Source organism: Anabrus simplex, chromosome 1 (assembly GCF_040414725.1).
Source record: "Anabrus simplex isolate iqAnaSimp1 chromosome 1, ASM4041472v1, whole genome shotgun sequence".
NCBI classification, from domain to species: domain Eukaryota; kingdom Metazoa; phylum Arthropoda; class Insecta; order Orthoptera; family Tettigoniidae; genus Anabrus; species Anabrus simplex.
This window is the reverse complement of record NC_090265.1, coordinates 1,764,651,117-1,764,677,297: the sequence shown is the minus strand read 5'-3', so window position 1 is coordinate 1,764,677,297 and position 26,181 is coordinate 1,764,651,117. Positions and strand designations below refer to the sequence as shown.

General features: G+C 40.4%; 1 protein-coding gene across 4 annotated transcripts in view; it reads left to right on the top strand.

Moving 5' to 3' along the window:
- Window positions 1-26,181, top strand: part of LOC136858757 (uncharacterized) — a 125,905-nt gene that overhangs the window by 60,843 nt on the left and 38,881 nt on the right. For 3 of the 4 annotated variants that reach the window (XM_068225684.1, XM_067138534.2, XM_068225683.1), the window contains 2 exons: window positions 8,365-8,472; window positions 24,754-24,899. In XM_068225684.1, coding sequence (XP_068081785.1) covers window positions 8,365-8,472; window positions 24,754-24,899 — 254 coding nt within the window. The remainder of the gene's footprint in view (window positions 1-8,364; window positions 8,473-24,753; window positions 24,900-26,181) is intronic. The other variant, XM_068225685.1, reaches the window with a different exon arrangement.

Genomic DNA, 26,181 nt, shown 5'->3' with positions numbered 1-26,181 from the left:
GATTGATTGATTGATTGATTGATTGTACCTGAAATCTTGTCGTTTGTTAAAATTTTTATTTCGGAAAAGAAATATAACCTTTATTTTCAAAGTTTTAATTGAGTCTTCTGACTGTCGAAGATAGACCCATTCCAGCCTGCACCTTCTTTCACCTCTGCATTCCACAGAATACCCTGGAATAATAATAATAATAATAATAATAATAATAATAATAATAATAATAATAATAATAATAATAATAATAATAATAATAATAATAATAATAATAATTGTTACAGGTCTAACTACAAAGTCAATTTTTTTTAACAAAGGTTATATTTTTGAAATATAACAAAACTTTAACAACTTTTCACTTAGTGAGATAACAATGACATAATAGGTACCATTACAAGGTTTAGACAAAGCAAGAAAACCCAAACTTTAGTGACTGTTTAGTAACCAGGACTTCCAGCCCCTCGCTTTACATTACCTGAGCTCTCAGCTCAACTTTACAAAGATTACAATTTTACACAAGGGCAGAAATCCCCTAATACATTGAGCTCTTGCTCCCAATTTACAATATCAAGCCTCCTAGAGGCATTCCTACAATACTTGAAAAGAGCTGACGTGCTCTCAGTATTCACAGCCTACTCAAGGCAACACCATGTGAAAGCCTAACAATCACTGGCGTTACAAGGCACTACTTGCAAATAGCCATCTTATTACACAGGGGTATCTAGTACCCAACCTACGGGGCCTTAGTAAAAAGAACAGGTTCAATAAATGGCCCGAGTACAACTGGAATGGAGTTAGTGATCGAGCTCCACAAAAAATTTACAGACCTATAGGGCACTTGGCCAACGAAACGGGTAGCGCGGATGGAAATCACTTTAATACATTGCAGAAACAAATGCGATACCTCAAACCAAGATGAAGGGGAGCTCGAGAGGGTATATCACTCTCTATCCCTGGATTACAGTTAAAGATTAATGAAATTTTACATGAGCCGAACGGAGAATTACATTTTAAGGAAGTTGGTTACATAATTAAAGTTTTGAACCTTTCCCTCGGGTTAAACTATGGAGCTAGCAAAAGTGAAGGTGTTAAGTGGCCATACCTTGTTGGAGTACTGCTGCCTGATGAAAGAGGTGCCTCCCGCCCCCTGCTTGACACACACACTTAGTTAGATGACGATGAAAAAAAATGGCCAAGAGACGTGAAAATCCGCGGTTTATAAACCCTCGGGGAAAGTTCAAGACCTTTCGTGAATAATCAAGACACACCCACAGAATTTTATTGGTCAAATTTAAAAGTGGCCCTCAGAATCAAAGAAGAAATACAGGATTGGTTGGAAATTAATTACAAAAATTAGGTATTGGCTGGATTCAAAACTGGCAGAAAGAAAATATAAATATTGCCAACCCAAAAATAAATGAACATCAATTAGTAAAAAAACTTATGAATACAAAACTTCTCAAAACAAAGTTCTTTCACTTCGCACCAGGGTGCATGATTATAGTTTTCTAGCAGTGACATATATGAGAGAGTGTTCAAACTTCTTGATGAACGGAAAACAAAAACAAGTTGAAATTCACACAGTACTGGAAACTTCACAGTAACAAAAATTACGGTAGTGATATCTTCTGAGTAAAGGTTTAAGTAGGTCTAGTTTCAAGTTCAGTGTTTCTCCTGTAGAGGAGTTCTTTTAGGTGCAAGATTTAAATGTACGGCATAGAGGTGTACCTCCCGGTACAATAATAATAATAATAATAATAATAATAATAATAATAATAATAATAATAATAATAATAATAATAATAATAATAATAAACTCATGTTCATAAAAAACAGAACATCCTGAAAGACTAGAGATAGGAACTTCATATTCACAGGACATGTTCATTAGTATATTCTGCAGAAACGATTAGCATTTCAGTCACCTAGATTCAGCATGTGTCCTGTTGCCTAGTAGGCCCTGGGTCATCCATGGGCACTGATAACTTGTTCCATGTGAGATGGCATCGACGCATATAAGGCGTGAATGGCGTCCTGGGGTATAGCCATCCATGCTGCATTCACCTGGTTCCACAGTTCATCTTTGGTGGTTGGCATTGGCTCACAGCACCGCACCTGTCGTTTCACCATATCCCACAGATTTTCGATTGGCGACAAGTCTGGCGATCAGGCGGACCAGGGCAACACTCTGACATCCTGTGACAACAAGAATGTGCGTGTTTGTGCAGCAACATGTGGTCGCACATTGTCCTGCTGAAATATGGTGTCTGGAGTGTCGTGCAGAAAGGGTATGGCTACGGGTCACAGGATGTCATTCATGTACTTCAAACCGGTCATAGTGCCTTGGACACGCACCAACTGTGATTTGTGGTTGTATCCAAAAGCAGTCCACACCGTAAGCCCTTGAGTTGGTACTGTATGTCTTGTGCGAATGCAGTCAATGTGATGCCTCTCCCCCTGTCTGCAGCGAACCAAAATGTGGCCATCATTTTCAAACAAACAGAACTTGGATTCGTCCAAAAACATTATCTGCTGCCATTCTTGTCCCCAGTGACCTTATTCCATACACCATTGCAGTCTAGCATGTGTATGCATATTAGTCAAAGTTAGATGCACCAGTAACCCAGACCGTAACGAATAACAACGGACTGTCACTCCTGATAGTGTGCAATGTGTTACACTGTTCCACTGTTGTGACAGAGCCGAGGAGGATGAAGATCTGTCCTGCAATGCCATTCAGATGAGGTGTTGATCTTCTCGGGGGGGGGGTGCAACCAGACTCATCTCGTCATGTTCTGCGGCCTTCTGTGGACCTTTCTGTACACACCCGTTGCACTGCTGACACACTTCATTCCATGTGAGTAGGAATTTCCCGGATGGATGCATCACGTTCTCTCATACCAATAATACGCTCTCTTTCTGTTGATATATCTTCATTTCTACTCATTACACCAGTTTAGGTAATCGGATTATACCATGCAAACACCAGCTTCATCACACACATCCTTTTATTACAAGCTGTTATCGAGAAACTATCACACACACCAAGCAGTTCAACCGTTCAAAGAACAAAGCAAACGAAGTTAAACCACTCGACCCAATTTACCTGAGTTACTGACACATAACCTCAATGTTGTTTTCTTATAACTAAAACAAGATATAATATACAACATTTTATTTTTATTTTTATGAGAAAATCACAACATTCCAACACTTTCAAACTCACTTATTTGAAGGTAGTGTTCTCGCATACATCTGCGAGGCATCGTGCGCATCTCCTCAAGTCACACTGATCCATTACCTTTGGTTTATAGCGACAATAAGAGCTGCAAGCACATTTTACCAGTCGGTGGTGGTGCAGCGAGATATCAATGTCGACCTTGAACCTGAGGGTCGACATGGTTCAAATGCTAATCGTTTCTTCAGAACATACTAATGCACATGTTCTATGAATATGAACTTCCTATCTCTAGTCTTTCAAGGAGTTCTGGTTTTTATGAACATGAGTGTAATCATCATCATCATTCATCAATGCTCTGCAGATTCCCTAGCAATTGTTTACCTCATGTTTACTTTATAATACTTTACCTAGCTTTTTTAAAAATATTTTCAACGAACTTGGAAATTTATTGAATATTTCCCTTGATAATTTATTCCAATCTCTTACTCATCACCCTATAAAAGAATATTTTCCCAAATTCGTCCTCTTGAATTCCAACTTTATCTTTATATTGTGATCGTTCCTGCTTTTCAAAGCTCCACTCAAGCTTATTTGTTTACTTATGTCACTCCCAGTCAACTCACCACTGACAGCTTGAATTGTACCACATATTGCTATCAAAGGGTAGAGAAGGGTCCACCTATTCAGTACCATTAGCTTGTATAGTGTCTTACATAATTGGGACTAGTTTCGACCCCGTATACACTGGGTCATCTTCAGCCATGATCCAATTGGAAAAACCATATGTTCACATACAACCAGTAATAAAGTAATGAAACTGGTATGTCTCAATTTACAATCCAACTTTAAAACCTTGATGAAGTCTGAACAACACATCCAAAATTGAAATCAAATGGCATATCAAAACTGCTGCGGTCATCACTTCTACAGCAACCAAACATTCCTGAGTTGATCTGGGATTCCTCATCTGCATAGACAAGCCACTTGGTTTATAAAATATGTTTTGTACAATAGTAATATGGGGAATGGTTTATTGAAGGGGAATATTCATAATTTGAATAGGTATTCCTTTTCATCAGATGTAGTGATCTATTCATTAATTTGGTTTGAAGTGAATGTCTCTAGTCACCAGTGGTGGTCTCCGTAAAAAGTGCACACAATTTAAGAGGAACATAGAATATACATGATAGGGCTAAATAGTTTGGTGCTGATGGTATTCAGTTCTGAGGTGCAATTTTTGTGACATATCAAAAACAATTGATACCAAAAAAAAAAAAAAAAAAAAATCACCAACGTAATCATGTTATGCAGCATATAGCTAGGGCAAAACATGTGAAGAATAAGGAGGCTATATGAAATTTCTTAAATGGATTTTTGTGATGGATGTGAAGGAAGCATTGGAGGGGATTGCAAAGCAGATACTAGAAAAGAACTTTGCCAGAAACCCTGATGTTAAGGATGTTGCAACAAACAGGCTTAATATTGATTTAATATCGACTGCAAACAAAATATGCACCACTTGTATCTGTTGACGTTGAACATTCCTTTGCTGTGTGTAAGTATTTACTTGGTGACTGGAAATGCAACCTCACTGAAAATAACACTGAAATGTGATTCTAATAACATTGTGTTCTGGGACTTGTTTTAGGCAGATTTTTAATACATGGTAACATGAATGAATTTAGTGTCCTTTCATATGATGTAAAATTGGTTTTAGTGACCTTTGTATGAATATTTATTTAAAATTTTCACCTCTTTTTTCCCTTTTTTCACTACATTAAAGCACCTTTTTAGCAAAAATTTTGCACCTAAAATTCTTAGCTCTAGTTATAGTGTAATATTTATATTGAACTTGTGTGTGCGGCATATACCGTATTTACGCGAATAATCCCCACACCCTAACTTTAGGAAGGCTGATTTTGAAAAACATCCCCGCCAACATTGACGCAAATAAAACCTGCACCCCAATTCCGTGCCTCATTTAAAAAAAAAAATGTGGGCATTATTCGCGTAAATATGGTATATACGAGGGTTGGAACTTAAATAGTGGCAACACTGCTGTGGAGACGCTATGCAACAGAATCTAATATTATTGCTTATAGCACACGTTGGTTACATACCTACCTTACCTCAGAGCAAATGGACTCGCCCTTCCCACATCACCTGCGTGCGCACAAGCGAGAGAAACACAGTCACGTGTGAGCTAGCGGTCTAACGTAATGTTGTCACTATGTTTTCCAAACAGGAACAACGGAGTTGGATCACGATTGAATATGATAGAGGTCGTACAGCATGACAGTGTCATCAAGGTCTTCAAGAGGCTTGCGGGCAATCTGCATTGCCTTACAGAACAGTGGCACGTTGGGTAAAAGCCTTCGACGATGGTCGGCAAACTGTGGTGGACATTCATCGGGCAGGTCGTCCTACGAGGGTCAGTGAAGAAGAAGTGCATGCTCTTGCCGCGTTACTGGACAGTGATCAAAACCAGATGATTCAAGAGCTCGCCCAAGAAACCAGATTAGCGCATACGACTGTGTTTCATATCCTGAAGGAACGCCTGGGCATGCGAAAAATTGCATCACGATGGGTTCCGAAGGTTTTGACGGAAATGAACAAATGGTTACATTACGGCGCTGCTAAGACGCACTTGGAGCGCTATGAGCGCGAAGGAGAGACTTTCTTATGCCATTTCATAACCCTGGATGAGACAAGGGCCAAATTGTACGAGCCAAAACTGAAATGCCAATTGAACGAATGGCGCCATTATGGGTCACCATGAAAGTCGAAAGTTCGTTAGAGCCCCAGTACGGTGAAAGTTATGGTGATCCTCATGTATGACTGTGGTGGTGTTATCTTAACGCATTATGTTCCTCCACGGAAGAACGTCAATGCACAGTATTACTGTTTGTTTTTGGAGCACCACCTACGACCAGCTTTGAGAAAGCGGCAACACTTTCTGCAGAATCCACCCATCATTTTGCACGACAATGCTCGGGTGCAATCAGCGCAAGCTGCGGCTGATTTGTTCGGTCGATGGGACAGGGAAGTACTGTACCATCCATCATACTCCCCGGACTTAAGTCCTTGTGACTTCGATTTGATTCCGAAGATGAAGGAACCACTTCATGGCATTCGCTTCAGAACTGTTGCAGAGATTTGACAGGCAGTAGACCGCTCCATTTGCACCATCAACAGAACAGACTCTGCTAAATGTATACTACGACTTCCATACCACTGGCAATGGGTTATACACAAGGCTGGTGACTACAATGAAGGAGAGTGAAGATTGCTAACATGTAACTCTGTTGTATCTGTTGTAAATAAATAGTTGCCACTATTTAAGTTCCAACCTTCGTACATATATGTTAACTGATTTAGGAAAACAAACTATATTTTTACATCTAGGTTGTTCATATAACTGTCTCTGGAAACGCATGAGCAAGACCACTGATGTTGCCACTGTACTTCTGTTTTGGATACTTGGTGTTAATATGCTGGATGGTCTACTTAGAGGCACAATAATCAGTGGCAAAGCGTGATATTTTTTGTAGGGTAGGCTGAGATTTAATGAATCTTGAAAGTAACAAGCTCAATTCCTCAACAATGACAGCCTTATTCTACTAGAAAGGCCGTATCCCTTAACCCATTAGAGGTTTACACTTCCTTCTTCAAGAGGTAACTCATACCAGGTATGGAAAAAATTTAAAAATAGAATAAATATCTTTTATAAATTGTATTATTCACCTACACATTAAAAGAATTAATAAAAAGAAATCTTCTCAGCTCCGTAAGTGCATATATATGAGTACATTAGCGAGTCCTTAGGAAGTATTATACAGTTTATTGCTCCACCTATTATGTTTGGCAATCATTTAAAGTAAAAAAAAACATATTTTAAGACCATTATATAAGCGCACATTAACGAAGAATTCCTCGATTGACGTTGAAACTTAAAAAAAAAAAAAATATTGGCTGTGTTATTCAAAGCACAAGGGGGCGCACATGGTCTATAAGACTAGCACAGAGTTTGTTTCAGCTCTTAGAACTTTAACTGTCTCAAGACTGTGATATTTTTCTTGATAAGCATTGTAGTATGAATTGTGGTTTAACCATGTCATAAAACAATGCCATCTTGTATTAAACATAGTTGAAAACTGTATACCCTTATGTTTCATTATAAGAGGCCGATGACCTTCGATGTTAAGCCCCTTAAAGCAACAAGCATCATCATCATCATCATGTTTCATTATACTGTACTGTTTTAGTTCTCCCAAACACCCTTAGATTGTAGGAGTTACTAACAACCTGCTCAGTGGACAATCAGTGTGGATCAGTTGTGGATTTCTCACACCACTATGACCAGCAGCTACTTGGGTAAGCCTAAACGTACACATTTTTGAAATACGAGCCCCCTTCACCCTGCCTATTAAGTAATTGTTACTGCTTGTGCACAAAGTGGGCTGAATTGAGCTGAATAGCTATTGGTTGTCGGCAAAGACATGCACTAGGCAGCGCAAGTTCAAATATACAGTATTTGAAATATCAGAATGACATTCATAAGAGCAGAAGAAAACGAATTTGGAGATTTAAGGGTAGGCTCAGCCTCACAGCCTTAAGGAGAGCCTCGCCCCTGACCACAATCGCAGTTAGGTGTAGAAATTATTTTCCATTTGTGGTGGAAATCTGCGCAGTTACTATGGTCTGATCATAGCTTGTTGACAGTAGACCATGTTTTGCAAGGAAGCTCGAATCCAGGTGGCAGCGACGAACCAATGCATGGCAGAGTTGAATAAGGTGTGAAGAAATGAATGAATTAATACAGGCTGCAGACGTGCACAGAGATATATTAACCGAGTGAGTTCGCTGTGCGGTTAGGGTCACGTACCTGTGAGCTTGCATTCGGGAGATGGTGGATTCAAATCCCACCATCTGCAGTCCTGTATATAGTTTTCCATGGTTTCCCATTTTCACACCAGACAAATGTACATTAATTAAGGCTACAGCCATTACCTTCCGAGTTCTAGATCTTTCCCATCCTGACACAGAAAACCTTTGTTGTGTTAGTGCAACATTAAACCACTAGTAAAAACAAAAGTGACAAGTTATCCCAGTCCGAGGGCCTTTGCCTACTGCATTTTCTCCCTCTTTACCAAGATGTTCATACAGTACTGATTGTCTTAAATTTACAGATCCTACTTCACTGGTTCCTTTCATTGCTGGAGGCTGCACTGCAATCGTGTTTGCAGTCCTGGTGTGCATTGCCTTTTTTAGGATTCAATCATATTTTAAACTTCCTGGTGAGTATCTATATTGTAACAAAATGTCTCTTATAGATCTCCGTATTTATTAACAGTACTACATTTACTCTTTTATGACTTCTCAATGAAACTGATGATATTTAGACGAAGGTACTCCCAAAAATCGGGTCACCTATTTTTTTATAAATACACTGACTGACAGAGCAAATGCAACACCAAGAAGGAGTGGTCAGAACTTTATGCCAATTGCAGGGTAGACTGACGTCACTGAGGTATGCTCATGATGTGAAATGCGCCGCTGTGCTGCGCACGTAGCGAACGATAAATGGGACACGGCGTTGGCGAATAGCCCACTTCGTACCGTGATTTCTCAGCCGACAGTCATTGTAGAACGTGTTGTCGTGTGCCACAGGACACGTGTATAGCTAAGAATGCCAGGCCGCTGTCAACGGAGGCATTTCCAGCAGACAGACGACTTTACGAGGGGTATGGTGATCGGGCTGAGAAGGGCAGGTTGGTCGCTTCGTCAAATCGCAGCCGATACCCATAGGGATGTGTCCACGGTGCAGCGCCTGTGGCGAAGATGGTTGGCGCAGGGACATGTGGCACGTGCGAGGGGTCCAGGTGCAGCCCGAGTGACGTCAGCACGCGAGGATCGGCGCATCCGCCGCCAAGCGGTGGCAGCCCCGCACGCCACGTCAACCGCCATTCTTCAGCATGTGCAAGACACCCTGGCTGTTCCAATATCGACCAGAACAATTTCCCGTCCCGTCGATTGGTTGAAGGAGGCCTGCACTCCCGGCGTCCGCTCAGAAGACTACCATTGACTCCACAGCATAGACGTGCACGCCTGGCATGGTGCCGGGCTAGAGCGACTTGGATGAGGGAATGGCGGAACGTCGTGTTCTCTGATGAGTCACGCTTCTGTTCTGTCAGTGATAGTCACCGCAGACGAGTGTGGCGTCGGCGTGGAGAAAGGTCAAATCCAGCAGTAACTGTGGAGCGCCCTGCCGCTAGACAACGCGGCATCATGGTTTGGGGCGCTATTGCGTATGATTCCACGTCATCTCTAGTGCGTATTCAAGGCACGTTAAATGCCCACCGCTACGTGCAGCATGTGCTGTGGCCGGTGGCACTCCCATACCTTCAGGGGCTGCCCAATGCTCTGTTTCAGCAGGATAATGCCCGCCCACACACTGCTCGCATCTCCCAACAGGCTCTACGAGGTGTACAGATGCTTCCGTGGCCAGCGTACTCTCCGGATCTCTCACCAATCGAACACGTGTGGGATCTCATTGGACGCCATTTGCAAACTCTGCCCCAGCCTCGTACAGACGACCAACTGTGGCAAATGGTTGACAGAGAATGGAGAACCATCCCTCAGGACACCATCCGCACTCTTATTGACTCTGTACCACGACGTGTTTCTGCGTGCATCGCCGCTCGCGGTGGTCCTACATCCTACTGAGTCGATGCCGTGCGCATTGTGTAACCTGCATATCGATTTGAAATAAACATCAATTATTCGTCCGTGCCGTCTCTGTTTTTTCCCCAACTTTCATCCCTTTCGAACCACTCCTTCTTGGTGTTGCATTTGCTCTGTCAGTCAGTGTACATAGATCCGTTTATTTATACAGTGGTTTACATCATTTCACAACTTGAACATTGAGCTATTTTTACTACATAATCACCATTTTGGTCGATGCATTTTTGTAGACGCTGTGACAGTTTTTGTATGCCCATGTCATACCAGCTCGCCGCCATGCTGTTCAGGAAATTGTGAGTAGCGCTTTGGCAAACCTCAGGAACCGAAGTGCAGAGATCATCCGGGGTGATCCACCGATCTCCACGCATGATTTGCTCAACCTTCATGACTGTCTCGACAGAAATTGACGGTCTCCCGCTCCTTTGTTCGTTCGTCCTGAATTTCAGTCCAACCAGCTGCAATCTCTCAAAACCACTCACGAACATTTTTGATATCCATGAACGAATCTCCATGCACTTCCGTCCATTGGCGATGGATTTCAATCGGTTCAGTACCTTTTGCATTCCAAAACCGAATAACTGCGCGCACTTCGCACTTGGTGGGAGCTCCATTCTCAACGGCTGCCAAGCCAAGACTGAGTACCTCAGCACGGCGTGCACAAGTTTATATGCGAGTGCAGGAAACACTCTTCACAATATTGTGACCAACAGCCACACAAACACAGTTCTGTATTTATAAAAAAATAGGAGACCTTATTTTTGGGATTACCCTCGTATGAATTGCACCCAGTACATAACAAATAAGGTCTCCTAGTCTCATAATACAAATTCAATTTAAAACAATGTAGAAAATATTAGTGTTATAGATATTTTCTTCATACTTCAGACCCTGTAATAATGTTTAGCGATAGATTTACACCCTAGTGCTGAAGCGGTCGACCTCGGCAATCTTCGAGATTCGTATTGGCAATCTTTGAAACACAAACTATGAATCGCTTATGCATTGCTGTGCGACGTCTGGCGTACACTTTACGTACTAGTACTGTTGTTATTTACACAGCAAAGCCAAACTATAGAAATCACTCTAGGAATAAGATTCGCATTGAGAAATATTATATAATGTTATATAATGTGTGTGTGACACAGTTGTTGGCTTAAAATAACAAAGGTTTAGAAAATTCATATCGATCGATCATATTATCGATTCAATTCAGATTTCATTTCCATTCAGTTGGCAGTACTAACAGAACCAGAAGTGCTCCCTCCTTACTCCTCAAACCCGTACACAAATCTATCGCTAAAAAGTGCGCAGATAGTATTCTCACCTTCAAAAGGAAATTTAATCTGTGAATCCATATTATTTAATTGTTCCACTACCTCCTCCCCATTAGTAATGCTATGATCAATTATTGTAAACATGTCGTACACGCATCTCAACCAAAATGTTATCCCTTTAATGTTGTTGATTTTAGTATTTTCGAGAAAATCCATATAAATTTCCACCATAATCCCCAATGCTGGGGCCGCCCATGGGAAGACATTCCTGTTTATAAATCTGACTATTAAAGGTGAAATAATTATTAGCGGTGACAAACTTCACATATTAATAAAATCCCCTACCACTTGTCTACTTAAATTACTATACTTGAGTAGATTGTTCTTTACCAGACTTACCGTTTTTGATACTGGAATATTCAGGAACTTGTTTCTGACATCAAATGAATACATCTTCTGGTCCGATCAAAAAAATTCTTTCACACCAGGCAAATGCTGGGGCTGTACCTTAATTAAGGCCATGGCCACTTCCTTCCCACTCCTAACCCTTCCCTGTCCCATCGTCGCCATAAGACCTATCTGTGCCGATGTGACGTAAAGCAACTAGCAAAAAATTCTTTGGAATTCTTAATGGACTTATTACTCTCAAATTTATAATGTTGTTTTAAAAAATTGTGTTAAATCTGTAGATGTCTTGTATATAAGGCTATTTTTGAAATTGATGATAGGTCTTATAGTTATGTTCTCTGTATGCACCTTTGGTAGTGCCCTAGCCGTGGGGATACCCAGGTTCATATTAATTAGTTTTTGGGACTCCCCTTCACTGAGGATGAAAAAAGATTGTTTACAAGTTGCTTAGAAGTTTCTCTGGATAATACTGGTCGGGTCATTTTCGTAATTTGGAATGAATTCTCGGTAAAGAAGGCTTTGGTTTTCTGAATGTATGATTCTTTACTCATAATGAATGACTGTAGCATTCCCCTTGTCCATCTTAGTCAAAGTCAAATCATTCTCCTTAATTTTCTGTTTCAATGAACCTATTATTTGGTTGTGATGTGAAGGAACTCTTACTTTGTTGTTACTTATTAAATTAGAAAAAATTTTCTAAATGTTAGTCTCAGTTTGGTTCTCGATTGGTAACTTCTGTACTGCATTTTCAGCTTCCGCCATGATCATGATTGTGTCCTTGAGTTTGAATTGAACGGGCTGATTGAATTTGGGACCTTTCTCCATAACTGTTATTTCCGACTTATCAAAATGGGTCTTGGAAAGATTGTACACTGTACAATGTACACTGTTTATGTTATGTCAATAACATGTACAATATGTTCACAATGATGGGATAACTACATGATTAATTTATTTTTGCATAGCCACTCATGTTGTATTATATTTTTGTAATTACATGCATGCAACAATATTTTAACCGGTGCAATAACTGGACTTTGTGAACCACATCGTTACATGTTTATGTTATTTTATGACTCAAGATTGGCAACACGCCAATATGCCGCATCACAAGATTCATAGATCATTTATCCACTGATTTTATTGTAGGTGTAACGACCTGCTATATTATAACAGAGAAGTAAATGACTAAGAAGGAGGTGCAGAATTGAAAGAAATAGAGTCAGAAATGGTTATAGAAGTAAAAGAAATTGACGGAACTTACTAGAAAATTTAATCTAGCAAAGAAGTCAGCTAAGGATAACATGATGGCAAGCATAATACAAATTTTAGTGAAAAATGGAAGGGTATGTATAGTTACTTTAAGGCAGAAACAGGTTCCAAGAAGGACATTCCAGGAATCATTAATGAACATGGGGAGTGTGTATGCGAGGAACTTCAGAAGGCAGAAGTATTTAGTCAGCAGTATGTAAAGATTGTTGGTTACAAGGATAATTTCCAGATAGAGGAGGTAACTAATACTAATGAAATATTGAAATTTACCTATGATAACAAAGACATTTACTGTAAGATACAAAAGTTGAAAACTAGAAAAGCAGCTGGAATTGATAAGATTTCTGGGGATATACTAAAGACAATGGGTTGGGATATAGTACCATATCTAAAATACTTATTTGTTTCAAACATACTTTGTCCCATGCACAACTATCAAAAAAGCACCAGACTTCAGGAATGAAGTTTCTAAGAAGCATGCTTTAAAAGACTAGGAAAGACAAAGTAAGAAATGAGAAGATTAGAGAACAAGCTGGAATAAATCATTCCCTGAAGGAGAACCATAACTAGGGCACGTTTGCGATGGTTTGGTCATGTCAAATGTATGACAGAAAGAAGAATTGCAAAACAATTGTTGCATACTGAGATTACTGGAAAGAGACCTCTCGGAAGACCTAAGAGGAGATGGCTGGATCAAGTGAAGGAAGATGTTACATCCAAAGGAATCAACTGGGATGAAGTCTTGAAGAAGCAGTGGTGAATGAATAGACTAAAATGGACAGCACTCGTAAACCACACCTGGGAAACTGGAGTGGAAACTTGATGATGATGATGATGATGATGATGATGATGACGACTTGACTAGAAGACTCTTTCTGTAACACCTTCCACCAAGCTGGCCAAAAGATGCAGTCAAATGCTGATTGTTGAAAATCACAAAAAATTATAACCATTCATTTGCCATATTGAATTCTTTCTTTCATCAGTTAATGGGTGGTAAAGATCTGGCCATTGTATCCACAGTTTGGTCTAAAGCCTGTTCTTCCTGACTATGCTCCTGACACCTTTGGAATCTCAGGTGAATAACTTTGGTAACGACTTTGCCAACTAGAGAGATCAAGCAAGTGCCATGGTAGTTCCTTCAATCACCATTATTACCTTTCCTATGTAATATAAGTATTGGAAAAGAACCAACAAGTGTCGAATCATGTCATATATGGCTTACGTAATGTTCTTCTTCCATCCAGATGGCATATCATTATTTTTCTAGCCCATCTGGATTCAATAACAGATATTTCGATCTCTGGTGGTTTCACAGGAGGCCTGTGTGGTGATTCATGATTGTATAACTTGCTACAAACTGTCTCCATTGCTCCAAGGGTTCGGTGGCGGATTGTACAAAGGTTCCATCCGCTTTCTGAATATAACTTATAAATCTCATTTTTGTCCCATATTGGCATCAACTCAACTCAACCAAAGTTGAGGTTAAGTTTTTGTTATAAAGTTTTAACATGTTGAAGGGGGTCTGTAACAAAAGGAAAGAAAAATAGTTTCAGAAAAAAAAAAAAAAAAAAAAAAACCTTGTGAATATATGGTCGTGGAGTGTCGAAGGAACAAACAAAATGCATACCTGTTGGACGGTTTACTGTGTTTACCTCTTCCTTTGTCATCAGCTGACTGAGTGTGTATGTGTGTGACTATGAGGGGAGCAGAAGATAAAGAGGGATTATTTTTAAAGAGTTTCCCCAGGCCATCGTATTTTAAATTTTACATCTTAAACCTTTTAAGTCTATCCTCAAGATATATTAAATACAATTTTATTTCTGCAGCGTTTTCAAGAAAGAAGATCCCTTACATACAGATTTTATCTCAAGCTTGAATATTGACTTGTTGAGTTTTGACTCAACATAAAAGAACATTTTATATCATCATTATCATCATCATCATCACCATCATAAGTGTATTTATTTCATTTGTGCCAATTTTTGTACCTTTTTTTTTTTTTTTCAGCTGAAGATGTTCCACATTAGGAACAAAACATGTACTTGTTTAAATAATGTAAACTAGATTTTAAGCTGGACTATGTTTTACAATCACATAGAATAGCAGAAGAAAACAAATACGTATTGAAAGGTGGGATTCTCCCTTCAACCCAACCTTAGTTGAGCTTTCCAAATGTTATCATTTGTTGATTGGGTCTTAATATTCAGTCTCCTGAGCATTTGATATAGCTTGTGATACTTGTGTTTTGCAGCAGTATCTTCCATGTCAGCTGCAGTTTGGTTCCAATATGCCTCACACTCACCTTTCATTTGATGATGGATTTTCTTGGTCAGCTGCCAAAAACATTCATAATTCACAAGTTTGACACTTCTCCATTCCTCTACCCAATCTAGACTTTCATCTGATTCCCACTCAGATATACCTGTGACAATAAAGTTCGGTGAATAGTCCTGTACTATCGACGTAGATGTCCGACTTGTTGGCTGAATGGTCAGCGTACTGGCCTTCGGTTCAGATGGTCTCGGGTTTGATTCCCGGCCAGGTCGGGGATTTTAACATTCATTGGTTAATTCCAGTGGCCCGGGGGCTGGGTGTTTGTGCTGTCCCCAACATCCCTGCAACTCACACACCACACATAACACTATCCTCCACCACAAAAACACGCAGTTACCTACACATGGCAGATGTCGCCCACCCTCGTCGGAGGGTCTGCCTTACAAGGGCTGCACTTGGCTAGAAATAGCCACATAACAATTATAATTATCAACGTAGATGAACAATGCATGCCAGTGACCTTACTGTCCTTCAGAATAGGCCCCTTCCATAACTATGCGCGGCTGAGATCGGCGATACATGTCCTGGAAACTTTGCAGGAAGGCTTCTTTTGGGATGGTGTTCAAAAGCCTCATCACATTTCATTGGATGTCAGGAATATTGTCAAATCTCTTTCCTTTCAAAGCGAGTTTGAGTTGTGGGACCTTTTTCCGATGAGGGGATCCCGGAGAACGCCATTCCATGATTTGCCATTTCATTTCAGGGTTGTACCTGAGACACCAGGTTTCATCCTCAGTGACAATAGAGTTCAAGAAATTTGGTGTCACATCCGCCGTTTCGACAAAATCTTGTGAATCCTCCAAATGTGCCTGGTTCTGATCGCTAGTCAGGTGATGTGGCACAAGACGAGAACACGTTTTCCTCTTTCCTAACTTCTGGGTACCGAGCTCGATAGCTGCAGTCGCTTAAGTGCGGCCAGTATCCAGTATTCGGGAGATAGTAGGTTCGAACCCCACTATCGGCAGCCCTGAGAATGGTTTTCCGTGGTTTCCCATTTTCACACCAGGCAAATGCTGGGGCTGTACCTTAATTAAGGCCACGGCCGCTTCCTTCCCACTCCTAGCCCTTTCCTGTCCCATCATCGCCATAAGACCTATCTGTGTCAGTGCGACGTAAAGCAACTAGCAAAAAAAAAAAAAGACCAACTTCTGGGTAACGATTTGTCGCACATATTCACAGTTAATCTGCAGTTCATCCATTATCATGCGCACAGTTAATCACTGATCATTCGTGATTAATGTCCTCACCTCATTGTTTTCGTGACTGATGGCGGTCGCCGGTCTTCCGCTACGGGGGTTGTCAGAAACACTTTCCCAGCCTCCTCGAAAACGAGCGAACCACTCATACACACACTTCAAGGACAGTGCTTGATCTTCATAAACACGCACCAGCATCGCATGCGTTCCTTTCAGTGTCTTCCCAAGTTTAAAACAAAACTGTACATTGATCTTTTAGTCGTTCATGTTCCTGTTCGCAGTTCAGAACCAATACACTAAACACGCACTGTGTCAAACATGCCTTACATGGCACACACACACGATGCTCAACTGAACGACATTGGGAGTAGGCGGTCAAAACCTGCTGCTACGCAGGTGCAGCGTTGTGTGTCGCCAGTGTTGCCAGGTCGACCATTCTGACTTTATTTACCAAACGCTACTGTCACAGGTTGTATTCTGGTACTGGCCTGACAAAACTCCATAGCAATCATTGTCGTGACACACGGCATGTTACACAATTCTACAGGAGAAAATGGTCTGGTCATCCAGCCACAGCTTGCTCAAGTGCTCAGTTCCTGTTTTCTTCGTCAAGAAATAACTATCAAATCAAATCAAATCAAATCAAATCAAATCAAATCAAATCAAATCAAATCAAATCAAATCAAATCAAATCAAATCAAATCAAAATCTCCTTATTTGCAAATGAGGTGTCTACCTCGGTGGCAAATGGTACACTAAAATACATTATTGTCAAGCACTAAATATTAAATTAACAAGAGAAGAAAATTTTCCTATAATACAATATTATACAATTTACGCTAACAATGTTTTCTATTAAACACACAGCTCATCCTTAATAAATTTATATTGTTTACAAAATTCTACTTATAATATCTCCTGTACTACTTACAAATATAGTCAACTGATATACAGTATGTGGAATTACTTCAAATGATACTATACAACTGGTATAAGATTAATATTTACATTGCATTTATTTATTTACTTTTTTTTTTCTTTACCTGTTCTGGAACCTAAGTAGCATAACAACCTGCTGCGTCTTAACCAGAGCCCCTTTTGCCACCACTTTTCAGAGTTCCTGAAGGGCCTTCAAAACTACCGTAGCGGTCCCAGGGCCCTCGAAGTCCCCACTGTACTTCACCCCTACAGGGAGTCCCCTACTTTGGCTGTCCAAACTCCTTAGACCAGGGGATGGAATTAATTTATTCACACACATTTTTTTTTTTTTACAATAACCTGCACTGGTCGAATGCCCTCTAACAGTTCATTTATTTTATCTGTTGCTCTTTATTCTCTTCTTGAATATCTGTACAGATTTTGGAAAAGGATCAAACACAACCCCTGGTAAACTGTTCCACTCCTTCACACCCTTCCCAATGAATGAAAATTTACCCCAATCGCTTCTGCTAAAATTCCTTCTAATTTTATATTTGTGGTCAGTCCTGCCGATATAATTATTTTTCAACTGGAGCCTCTCCCGGATATCTCCCCATGCTTCTTCTCCTGTATAGGCTCTATATAATCCTATAAGTCTAGTTTTCTCCCTTCTCTTACTTAAAGTTTCCCACCCAAGTTCCTTGAACATTTCTGATACACTACTCTTTCTCCTGAAATCCCCTGTTACAAATCTTGCTGCTTTCCTTTGCACACTATCTATTTCTTTTATTAGGTATTCTTGGTGAGGATCCCAAACACTGTTTGCATATTCCAATAATGGACGAACCATACTCAAGTAACTTTTTTCTTTTAATTCTTTGTTGCACCCTTTAAGTAGCCTCATTATGACATGTAACGATCTGTATGCTTTCCCAACAATGTCATCAACATGACCCTTCCAGTGCAAATTACTTTCAAATCTCACATCTAAGTATTTGCACCTGCCATCTTTTGGGATAACTACCTCATCCAAAGTATATTCAAATTCAGTTTTAAAGCTCCTGTTTGTAAAAGTTGTAACAGTTGATTTACCTCCATTAACCTTCATATTATTTTCTTCAACCCATTCTTGGATAATTTCAAGGTCCCTTTGTAATTCTGAACAATCCTCAATGTTGTTTATTTCCCTATAAACAATTATGTCATCTGCATACAATCTTATTTTTGATGTTATATTGTTCCCTAAATCATTTGCGTATATTAAGAAAAGTAACGGACCGATTATACTACCCTGTGCAATTCCCTTCCAAACTTTCTCTTCCTGAGATACATTATTTCCTACTTTGACTTTCTGAACCCTTGAATTTAGAAATGTTTTTATCCAACGTGTAACCCTTACGTCCAATCCTATTCCTTCCAGTTTCTTTAATAATATTCCATGTTCCACTCTATCAAAGGCTTTGGAAAATTCTATGGCTATGCAATCTAACTGACCCCCTGAATCCAATTGATCTGATATGTCCTGCTGAAATCCTACCAGTTGTGCCTCACAAGAAAATTTCTTTCTAAATCCATACTGGCTCCTCATGAACCAATTTTTATCATCACATATACCTCTGATGTACTTTGATATTAAACTCTCCAGTATTTTACAAACTATACTGGTCAGGCTGATTGGTCTGTAGTTCTCTGGTTTCCTTTTATCACCCTTTCCTTTATAAATTGGTATTATTATAGATTCCTTCCATTCCTTTGGTATTACACTATTATTTATGACATAGTCAAAGAGAAATTTTAAGTAAGGCACTATGTGCCACCTCATTGTCTTTAATACCTCCCCAGTAATCTGATCACTTCCTGCTGCTTTTCCTTGCTGAAGCAGTTGGATTTCTCTGAAAATATCTTCATTTGTGAATGAGAAGCTTCTTGTTTCTGTCGGTCTCTCTCCCTCTCTATCTTCTGTTTCGGCTTCCAACTCTTGACAATCATCTACTGAATCTCTAAATTCCCTACTAAATAGGTTTGCTTTCTCAGTATCTGTTAAATAGTGTTCACCCCCTTCTCCCACCATTGTAGGAATTTGGATTCCTTTTTCTTTTTGATTCCTGATATATGAATACAGCTTTTTCCATTTCCCTTTGTGGTCATTACCCTCTTGAAGCATGCCATTCATATAATTCTCTTTTGCTTTCTTTTTCACTCTATTCAGTTCCCTCATTAGCTGTTTTCTAGTTTCTCTACTCTCCCTACCCTCTTTGATTTTCCTGTTCACTATTCTACATTTTCTTTTTAATTTTCTTATTTCCCTTGTATAATAAACGGGGTCTGAGGTCATTTTACCCTTCTTAACAGGTACAAATCTCTTCTCTCCTTCCCAAATGATTCCTTTAAATGTAGCCCAAAGTGTATCCACATTACTCCCTTCACTTATCCAACAACTGAATTGTGATTTAAGGTAAGTCCCAAATTCATCAACTTTAGTTTTTCTGTACAATTTCTTGTCTTGTGTAACCCTCTTATTAAGCCTTTTTTGTACGAGTCCTACATCCATTATTATAGCCCTATGGTCTCCTATTCCTTCAATTACCTCAGTTTTATCAACAATTTCCCATGGTTTAACCAAGAAATCATCTAGTAAGTTATTGAGACGAGTCGGTTCTTGTACTACTTGTGTAAATCCTCCCTCCCAAATTAACTTATTTGCCAGTTTCTGTTCATGGGCTTCACTTGCAGCTCCATTCCATTCAACTTCAGGCAAATTTAGATCTCCCCCAATTATTACCATATCATTATTATTGTTTTTTTGAGTATAATCTATTATTTTCTCAAATATTTCCATGTCTCTTTCGTCTCTTCCAGGCCAGTATGTTCCTATAATTCCCACCTCCTTCATATTATCACAAACTAATTTTATCCCTAATATTTCATCCCTTTCATCGGTAAACCATTCATGTGAACAGTAAGTTTCCTTCACCAGAATAAACACCCCCCTCCCTTTTTATCTCTAGGTCTCTACGGTAGACTGTGTACCGTCAAGTGGGGATGCTTGGGACAGTTTTATCATTCAAATTGTTATAGAATGCTAATCTATAATCATATAAACTTCAATTAATTACAGGGAAACAGGTCTGTGATGGCTGTCAACATCTGTGCAATAAACCCTGTGAAAATATGACTTTAAATGCTTTGATTTAATTAAAAACGAAGTGTCCCAAGTTTCCCTCCAGGAGGGGATACTTGGGACAGCAATACAAATTGCAGAGAAACATAATGTTAACCATTATGAATCAAACTTGGGACACCCATCAAGGGGTTTCTCCTTGATTTTAGTTATATAGTCATCAATACAAGCTAATTTAAGTTCACCATAATGTATTTTATTTTCAAATTGCTACAATTTTCATGTTTTGGTTACACTGCTATTTTGTGGTTTAATATACACTGACTGACAGAGCAAATGCAACACCAAGAAGGAGTGGTCCGAAAGGGATGAAAGTTGGGGAAAAAACAGAGACGGCACGGACGAATAATTGATGTTTATTTCAAACCGGTATGCAGGTTACACAATGCGCACGGCATCGACTCACTAGGATGTAGGACCACCGCTAGCGGCGATGCACGCAGAAACACGTCGAGGTACAGAGTCAATAAGAGTGCGGATGGTGTCCTGAGGGATGATTCTCCATTCTCTGTCAACCATTTGCCACAGTTGGTCGTCCGTATGAGGCTGGGGCAGAGTTTGCAAACGGCGTCCAATGAGATCCCACACGTGTTCGACTGGTGAGAGATCCGGAGAGTACGCTGGCCACGTAAGCATCTGTACACCTCGTAGAGCCTGTTGGGAGATGCGAGCAGTGTGTGGGCGGGCATTATCCTGCTGAAACAGAACATTGGGCAGCCCCTGAAGGTACGGGAGTGCCACCGGCCACAGCACATGCTGCACGTAGCGGTGGGCATTTAACGTGCCTTGAATACGCACTAGAGGTGAGGTGGAATCATACGCAATAGCGCCCCAAACCATGATGCCGCGTTGTCTAGCGGTAGGGCGCTCCACAGTTACTGCCGGATTTGACCTTTCTCCACGCCGACGCCACACTCGTCTGCGGTGACTATAACTGACAGAACAGAAGCGTGACTCATCGGAGAACACGACGTTCCGCCATTCCCTCATCCAAGTCGCTCTAGCCCGGCACCATGCCAGGCGTGCACGTCTATGCTGTGGAGTCAATGGTAGTCTTCTGAGCGGACGCCGGGAGTGCAGGCCTCCTTCAACCAATCGACGGGAAATTGTTCTGGTCGATATTGGAACAGCCAGGGTGTCTTGCACATGCTGAAGAATGGCGGTTGACGTGGCGTGCGGGGCTGCCACCGCTTGGCGGCGGATGCGCCGATCCTCGCATGCTGACGTCACTCGGGCTGCGTCTGGACCCCTCGCACGTGCCACATGTCCTTGTGCCAACCATCTTCGCCACAGGCGCTGCACCATGGACACATCCCTATGGGTATCGGCTGCGATTTGACGAAGCGACCAACCTGCCCTTCTCAGCCCGATCACCATACCCCTCGTAAAGTCGTCTGTCTGCTGGAAATGCCTCCGTTGACGGCGGCCTGGCATTCTTAGCTATACACGTGTCCTGTGGCACATGACAACACGTTCTACAATGACTGTCGGCTGAGAAATCACGGTACGAAGTGGGCCATTCGCCAACGACGTGTCCCATTTATCGTTCACTACGTGCGCAGCACAGCGGCGCATTTCACATCATGAGCATACCTCAGTGACATCAGTCTACCCTGCAATTGGCATAAAGTTCTGACCACTCCTTCTTGGTGTTGCATTTGCTCTGTGAGTCAGTGTACTAAAACAAATTAATTTGTACATTGTTTGCCATGATTACACTCCTATTTCAAACATAAACTTTTCCAAATGACATAAGAAAAGTGTCAGTTTTTCCATTTTAATCATGGTACCATATGGTACCGGTACCTAAATTTGAAATGTGTAGTGATCCCGAAAAATACGAATAGGGACTAACAGTTTACAGATATTTTGAAAGGAAACATCTGCAATATCATCAATCTGAGGAATTATAAATGTATCTGCAGAACCATGGTAACTTCTCATAAATTTACAAGTATAGGTGGTGGTGTAATTGACTGAACTTGGCACACAAATAATTTTGCAAGTTTTGCAAGAGCAAAATCATATTTTACACCTTTTATGGCTTTTTCCAAAGACTCATGGGTAAAATCATGGCATTTCCTGCTCCCAATCTTTCGTTTGTGCTTTCTAGGCATGGTGATAAATATCCGGAAAAATAATTCAAGGTATCCCAAGTTACCCCACATCAAACATTTTTTTATGAAATCTCACTTATTTTCTATAGACTATCAGATATCAGCTCAATACATTGTTGTTACATTTACAAGATTCTATGTATTGTGGGGCACTAATAAACTGATATAAGTGATCATTTAGCTCTCCTTGGCAGACGAAGTTTTAGAAGGTTACTAAAATAAACAGAAATAATATTGAAACTAAATCACAACTATTTTGTACATAGCTTCCAATTCCAATAAAAGAGATAGTTGACCCTAGGCTTGAGACAACATTTCAAGATGCATTATTAGGAGGGTTGCGGGCTGTTGCTCAAACAATTTCTTATGAGGTGAGACTGGCATTGATTTTGTTAAGATTTATTGTTTTAGTAGATAATTATTGTTTAATAAGATTATAAAGCTTGAATATGGTTAGAAAGTATGCCTGAAGCATTCACCTCAGCTGGAAATAACAAAAACAACATTAGCATTATATGGAGGTTAGATAATTGAACAAACATAAGTATACCCCAAATTGTCCCAAGTTTCCCTCCAGTCCCAAGTATCCCCCCACTCGACGGTACCCTTCTGGAAATACTTCTCTATTACCCATCCCTTCTTTCAACCACGATTCCACTCCTATCACCACATCAGTCTCACAAGATTCCATCAATGTACCGAATTTTAATTGTTTATTTACTACACTTTGACAGTTTACCAAGAGCAATCTCAGACCCTCTTCCTCCCTAAAACTTGACCGTTGCAATTGGATAACTTGAAATTCCTTACTATCCTGAGTTTCTTTTTCTAGTTGACTGAGCCAGCTTGAAGTACAGCTGGCTCTTTCTACTAGTTTTCCTGGTCAGTATTATAAATCAAGGGAGTTGCCTGTTTTACAGTACATATCTTAAGATTAATAAAATCTAGAACAATATTTGCTATCTTTCGTTTACCTGAATTGTTTAGATGGAGGCCATGTTTTGTATAACAGTATCTCTCAAAACTGCTGCATTCAATAACCTGAGTATTCCGAAAATGTTTACAAATTTTAACAATATCTGTATTGACCTTGTCCACTTCAGTGTTCACACATGAGTCTCTACTCAAATCATGCCTGTGGGGCACGTTCACTACAAAGACGTTAGTGTGGGTCAGCTTCCCTAGTGTATGTTTAAGTTGTGATCTTACATTCTTGGCATCGTCGTGAGCTACCGGTACGTCGTTCGTCCCACCGATGATAAGCACTGCATCGCTGCTCCCGAAGTTCCTAGTTGCTGCTTCTACGTTTTCCAGAACACTGCTGATAGAAGCTCCTGGATATAATTATTTCTCCGGTTGCTGCTTTATTCTCGTCGTTAATCACTCCCGCAGTTCCCCTTCCTTGGCTATCACCAAACACAGCTACCTTCGCTGATTTAGGACTAACTGGGTCTTAAATCTGAATTCTAGGCCTAAATTTTAAACTCGGCAGGGCAACGGCAGCGGATCGCGATGATTTGGTTTCACGCGCGCGATCACTTTCTTCCAGAATTAAATTATTTAGGGCAGAAAACCTATTTCTGATGTTTATTTCCGGAAATTCAGTTGCCGATTTCTTCTTAGCCGGCCATCCACGAACTACTTGACACCACGTACTCGAGTTTGTTACTGGTACCGGTACCGGTATATCACTCGAAGAAGGGTCAGTCCCAAATTCTAGCGATCGCAGTCTTTCTTTTAATTCTTGATTTTCAACTTTAAGAGTCTCATTGTCCTTTTTTAGAATGTTTATAATTTCTAATGCACTTTTATATTCCTCATCGACTGTTTTCGGTGCTTCGTCAACAACAACATTCCAAACACACTGCTCACAAATCCAGTCAACACTTTCATTAGTTTTTACGTCTCTAGGGCAATTTCCGCACTTATAATGCCACCATCGATCACATGAATCACACAGCATTCTATTTTTCACTAATCTTCGACATTTTCCGCACTTTTCGTCACATTTCACGATTAATTTACTCGGAGAATAAAACACTACGTCGTCATTACCGGGCGCCATTTTGAAAAAAACTATTATACTGTAAACATTTTAAGACTGAAATATTGTTTTCATTTTGTTTCACAGATACTCCACCAATTGTTCTCATGCTTTACAAGGCAACCCAACAATCTCATGTTGACGTAGTGTTGGCACTGACCGAGTACCTCAGGAATGTATGCCATATAGATGCTAGGATTGATCAAAATGACATACCCCTGTCTGCCTCTAAGGTATGTAAGCTTTACAAAATTTTTTTTTTTTTGTATATTGTACTTGTATATTTTGTAACTTCAACCTGTGATCATAGTTTCCTGCCTAATTGTCCCAGGTTCAATTTCTGGCTTGCCATGGAGGATGTAAATCCTGGTATGAATGGTTTCTTTTGAAAATAATTAAGAACAGTAGTGGGATTTTCATCACATGCTTTCTACCACAAAAGTGACCACCACTTCAAAAAAAAAAAAAAAACTTTTTCTTCTTATGAGGTAGTGTGGTTAATCTTTCATGAGACACTTGTGAAGGGTTCACACTCCACAAGCATGTGTGATTCTTACCCACTATAATAATTTCGTGTGGCTATTTCTAGCCGGGTGCAGCCCTTCTAAGGCAGACCCTCCGGTGAGGGTGGGCGGCATCTGCCATGTGTAGGTAACTGCGTGTTATTGTGGTGGAGGATAGTGTTATGTGTGGTGTGTGAGTTGCAGGGATGTTGGGGACAGCACAAACACCCAGCCCCCGGGCCATTGGAATTAACCAATGGAGGTTAAAATCCCCGACCCGGCCGGGAATCGAACCCGGGACCCTCTGAACCGAAGGCCAGTACGCTGACCATTCAGCCAACGAGTCGGACACCCACTATAAAAACCACACACACCTTTTTCCCACGATGTGCATCTCCCCCTGGAGCCACTTTCGCATTACTTAAGGGCGGCACCGTGCTTTTACCATATCAGGCTTTTTTTTTTTCTTCGTTTCCCCCTTACTGATGTTCATGAGCATCCAAATCACTCTTTTCTCTCATAGGATACTTTCTGCATATGCAGCTATCTTTTTCCAACATTTCTGGTTCCGTAACATCACACTAGGACAATAGATTCTGGTGTCAGTTCTCCTTGGCTCAACTTCTAAACATCATCTTCATGTAGACTATTGGTCACATACGAAAAAAGGTGTGTAGTACATCATCAGCATCATTACAATAAATACACAATGGATTGCTCGCTCTGCCTATTCTATGTAGAAAGTTTCTGAAGTATCCATGGCCTGTCAAGAGCTTTGTGAGGTAATAATTATCTTCACTATGTGCCCGTTCTACCCAGTTCAATAAACATGGCATCAGTTACTTAGTCCATTTCCCTCGTGGATCTTCCTCCCAACTTTGCTGCCATACTTCTATTCGTTTGCTGCATGCCAGCTTCTTGGCAAATTTCTTTCCTAACTCTCCTCGAGTAGGCCAGGCTTCCTGATTCTCTAAGGCAAGGAAGTCAATTTGTAGTACTGCTGCCACTGTAA